The sequence below is a fragment of the Saprolegnia diclina genome (genome assembly GCF_000281045.1).
Source record: "Saprolegnia diclina VS20 unplaced genomic scaffold supercont1.49, whole genome shotgun sequence".
Classification (NCBI taxonomy): Eukaryota; Oomycota; class Saprolegniomycetes; order Saprolegniales; family Saprolegniaceae; genus Saprolegnia; species Saprolegnia diclina.
Window position 1 is genome coordinate 357,979 of NW_008246116.1, and position 4,467 is coordinate 362,445.

Genomic DNA, 4,467 nt, shown 5'->3' on the forward strand with positions numbered 1-4,467 from the left:
GGATAGTCCAAGGACTCTATAATGGTAAGCTCCGTAAAGATGAAACAAACCGTCTACTAGTTATGTACATGTTGTCTATGTCGAGGCCTATGATGGCACTGCAGGCATGAGCCTGTCGTCCGCGGGATTTAGAGCAAAATTCGCATGTGCTGTCGGTTGCTTACTGTTTTGATGGTGGACAACATGTCAAATTGTCTAGTGTAGATGTGGACCACAAAATAGTGCTTTTTGTCGGTATCAAAATGCCAATCTAAAACCACATTTATCCAAAATCCCATCAAAACGCAACGTGGATGTGTCCACAGGTATATTTCGTGATCTACATAATGTCAATGTTGACAATGTAAATGTCTTCCTCCGGCTTGTCAAAGCGGTCGGTCGCCACGTTCTCGATCGTCGTGACCGTGTCCTTGCCCGTCTCGACGCGGCCAAACACCGTGTGCTTGTTGTCGAGCCACGGCGTCGGCACGGTCGTGATGAAGAACTGCGACCCGTTCGTGCGTGGCCCCGCCTACGTATCCATATCCATCGATCCTGACAAGTATCAAGTTTGTATCAAGGACGTACGTTGGCCATCGAAAGCGTAAACGGCCGGTCGTGGCGCAAGTTGCGGTGAAACTCGTCTTCAAACGTCCCGCCCCAGATCGACTCACCGCCTGTACCGTTGCCGTTCGGGTCGCCCGTTTGGATCATAAAGTTCTTGATGACGCGGTGCACGAGGCAGTTGTCATAGTACCTATACCCTTATGTTAGTCTTTCCCGTGGATACCCTAACCCGGCTTACCCATTCCGCGCATGGGTGCAGAAATTCTCGACCGTCCGCGGCGCTTCGTTGGGATAGAGCGTCAAGAAGATGTCACCGAGCGTCGTGTGGATGACAGCGCGCGTCCCGAGCTTCGTGGCCGACGTCTCGGTCGCAATGTGCGACGCATCCAGCGTCGGTTTTTCGTTAAACACATCGCGCCTAGCACCATGTTTATGAGACAATTTGTACATATCTAGATTGTCTTATCGTACCCGCTCTCGTCACCGTCGTCGTCGTCGATCGGCTCGCGCGTCGAGAAGCAATAGAACCGCGACTTCTTGAACGCGGTTGCAAAGACCGTGGGGTCCGTCACGTTCTTGGCCTTCGGGTCGCTCATGACGAGCTTCTTCTGCGCCTGCGTCGACGCATGCTTTTGGAATTGGGTGTTGACATTGGGCGTGCCCTACAGGACCCCACGGTTGGCCATGATCCAAACGGTTAGTCGGATGCATACCTGGAAGAGGCAGATGCGCATGAACCGCTCCGTGTTCTCGACCTTGCCGAGCACACGCACGAGCTTGTTGGTCTCGATGTTGACCATCTTGATGCCCAACAAGGTCGGAAAGAGCAAGAAATGACCCGACGCGTCAAAAATGCAGTTGGCGACCGGCGGCGACGCGAGGACCTCCTTCTCCACCGCGACGCGCCGGCCAAAGTCGATCGCGTCGAGCTCCAAGCTGCCGTCGGCCTGTGCGTCTTCAAAGATTGCGAGCGACTCGTCGTACTTGCGGCGGAGCTTGCCCGTGACGAAGCGGAAGACGCGAATGACGCCGTCGGACGCCGTCACGACAAAGTCGTCGCCGCTCGCCGCAATGTCGATCGTCGTCGCAAACGCCTTGTGTTTCGCGAGCTCGTACAAGTCAGTCTCGCCCTTGAACTTGAAGCGGAGGCCCTTGGTCGGCAGCGCGTACGTCGACGGACTCCACAGCTCGAGCATGCCCTTCACGTCGCCCGACACCACGCAGTCGTGCACGGGGTTGTACGCAAGCACGGTGATTGGCGCCGCATGCAGCGTCGGCAGCGTGTGCAGGAGCGCGTCCGACGTGCGCTCGGCGTGGTAGACCCGGAGCGTCGGCGTGTCGACCTCGGCGACGACGATCTTGGGCACGACTTGGCCTTTCGGGAAGGCCCAGCAGCACGCGCCGGGGATGTAGTCGAGCGTGAGCATGTGCACCATGTCAAAGCCGAGGATGTCAAAGAACTTGATCGTGCCATCGGCCGACGTCGTCGCGAGCCGGAGCCCATCGGGCGAGATCGCGAGGCCGTGGATGGCCTTGAGGTGGGCCTTGTAGTGCTTGACAAACTCAATGCCGGTAACCATCTTGCGCCAAAACTTGACGTGGCCATCGCTGGAGGCCGTCACGAGGAACTGCGTCGCGTCCGAGAAGGCCACGTGCGTGACCACGTCGCGGTGCATGTAGCTCTTCTCGTACATCTGCGCGTTCGGAAGGTGCTCGAGCAAGCTCGCCTCCGTGGCCTTCTCCATGACGCGGCGGCGCTTGGGCGCCGGCATCGGCATTGGCATCGGCCCTTCGTCGTCGCTGCTCATGCTGGCCGCTGCTTCCAATTCAATGGTCTGCCTAATATTGGCACGCGCCACAATTACCACCACCTGCCATTTCGTGGCACATGCCACATTAGGATCTAACCGGACGACTCGGCTAGCCCAAATTCGGTTCATTACCGGTTGCAACCGGCACGTCGCCGCCGATCATGAGATCACTCCAGTGCGCGATCGAAGCCAAGGCCGTCGGTTGCACAGTAGCTTGGAAACAACCTCCTTCGACCATCCGCGTTTTGCCACGTCATCGAGATGCCACATCGACGTCGTGGCCTTGCCACTGGGCCTTGACGAGACTTCCACTATACAACATTGCCGTTGGTGGTCCTGGGATCCCATAGCAACCTCCACGCTGCGGCCCAAAGCCATGGATGGTCCAGAGCGTAGCGATATCGCAAGTACACACGGCTGGTGCCCTTTCTACAGTTGACGAGCCATGGCAAGTGGGTCAATCTCGTCAGTCGGTGACGAGCCAACGACCAGCATTCTCGCGATCTTTGAGCCATTTCATGGATCAGGTATCCTTGCCGATCGTCCAGCCAGCTCCTCAAGATGGTCATGACGCAACGCTATAGACGCATCATGCTCGTGCACTAGCGTCGTGGTCCATCGTTCTAGCGCGGCCGCCTCGCACTTGCTTCTCGCAGCGCAGGTCGTTCGAGTCATTTACGCTTTGTATACGGTATCGGGCGGCGATCTGTTGTCGCCAGCTGCGTTCGATGAGACGCAGCTTGTTCGACAACCTTCGCTGCGTTCAAGGGTCGGGTTGGATTCGCAGCCTTCTTCGATCGCTGGCTTTGCACTGTCCATACTTCATTTCGCCAACGCACCGAGTGGACTGTCACCGTCATGGCCCGTTGGAAGCGCCCCCAGAAGCGCCCAGAGAAGAAGAAGCAGAAGAAGAAGCGTTCGAACGGACCGGACCCGAAAGGTACATTCCAGAACGGCCCACCCGACGCCCAACGCTCTTTGATCGTAGAGTCGACAGAGAGCGACACGACCGTCTCGTCCACTGCCTCGACCTCGTTCACTGCCTCGTCCGCTGCCCCATCCACTGCCTCGCCAATGTTGAAGACCACCAACACGACCTTTGATGCGCACGAGCCACCGGTGGTTGTCATGGACGGAGCCATCACCTCCGAGGCGGTTGAGGCTGCGGCCAGAGTGTTCCACGCGATGGCCAAGGACTGCCCGCCACTCCTCGTCGCCAAGAACGTGCCGCTGGCCAAGCTTCTCGCGGACGGCATGGACGGGCGCGACTTTGGCGTTCGCCTCGTGGGCAAGTACGACCCGTGCTGCAACCCCCATGATCCGTCGACGCTCGTGTCGATCTACGTTGTCCGCAGTCTCAGTTTCAAGCACCAAGCAGCCGTTACCAAAATCGTTAGCCAGCTTGATGGGCAGCAAACTGGGCACTTGGAGACGCATCTCGGCGCCAACTTGATCGCGGGCGGTGGTCATGCGCACGTACCCGACGTGGTTGTGCTCAGCGACGATGGCACAGTGCGCATGATCGTTGAGTTTGAGTACAAGCACCGGAGCTTCCGGGTGCTGGTCGATTGCTGTTGTGGCTACTTGGCCACGTACCCCTCTCTGCGCACGACGGTCGCGATCAAGCTCTTTGGCGCGCAAGGCGGCGATCCGTTCCGGTTTGGCGCGATCGCGCTGCAGTACAAGCGCGACGCTGACGGTCAACCGCACCTCATGTACGCTGCGAGCATCGGCACGGCGCCGTTGACGCTCATAGCACAACGTCACATCCGTTGCAAGATTGGCGACGAGGCTTTCGCAGCGATGGGCCACTTTGAAGACGGCGTCGCGAACGAGACGGCGCTGCAACACGCGACCTGGGCGCACCCGACCATGGATTGTCCCCAGCTTTCCATCGAGGTGTCGGACCTCGAGTACTCGGACGTCCATGACCTCCTCGCGGGCGCACCGCCGACCAACGAGCGGCTGGTCATCGATCTCTACAAGGTCATTTTGGCTTGCTACAGAATCAGCGACGAAGGTGTGTGCACGCGTGAGGCGATCGATGCGACCGACGCTCAGGCCAGCGTCGACACCGAGGTCGTGGCTGACAATGACGTCATGAACGACC

General features: G+C 58.5%; 2 protein-coding genes across 2 annotated transcripts; one reads left to right on the plus strand and one right to left on the minus strand.

The window, feature by feature from the left end:
- Window positions 1–207: 207 nt before the first annotated feature.
- On the minus strand, window positions 208–2,395 carry SDRG_12443 (peptidylprolyl isomerase). The gene is made up of 5 exons (XM_008618516.1): window positions 1,260–2,395; window positions 1,018–1,208; window positions 785–964; window positions 568–736; window positions 208–511 (listed from the first exon to the last, which is right to left on the minus strand). Exons 1-5 carry the CDS (start codon window positions 2,352–2,354, stop codon window positions 320–322), a joined length of 1,827 nt encoding a protein of 608 aa, XP_008616738.1. The 5' UTR covers window positions 2,355–2,395; the 3' UTR covers window positions 208–319.
- An 820-nt stretch (window positions 2,396–3,215) lies between these two features.
- SDRG_12444 (hypothetical protein) lies at window positions 3,216–4,447 on the plus strand (the record flags this gene model as incomplete). The annotated part of the gene is made up of 3 exons (XM_008618517.1): window positions 3,216–3,297; window positions 3,346–4,377; window positions 4,419–4,447. The coding sequence occupies 3 exons, from the start codon at window positions 3,216–3,218 to the stop codon at window positions 4,445–4,447; spliced, it is 1,143 nt and encodes a 380-aa protein (XP_008616739.1).
- Between the last annotated feature and the right edge of the window lie 20 nt (window positions 4,448–4,467).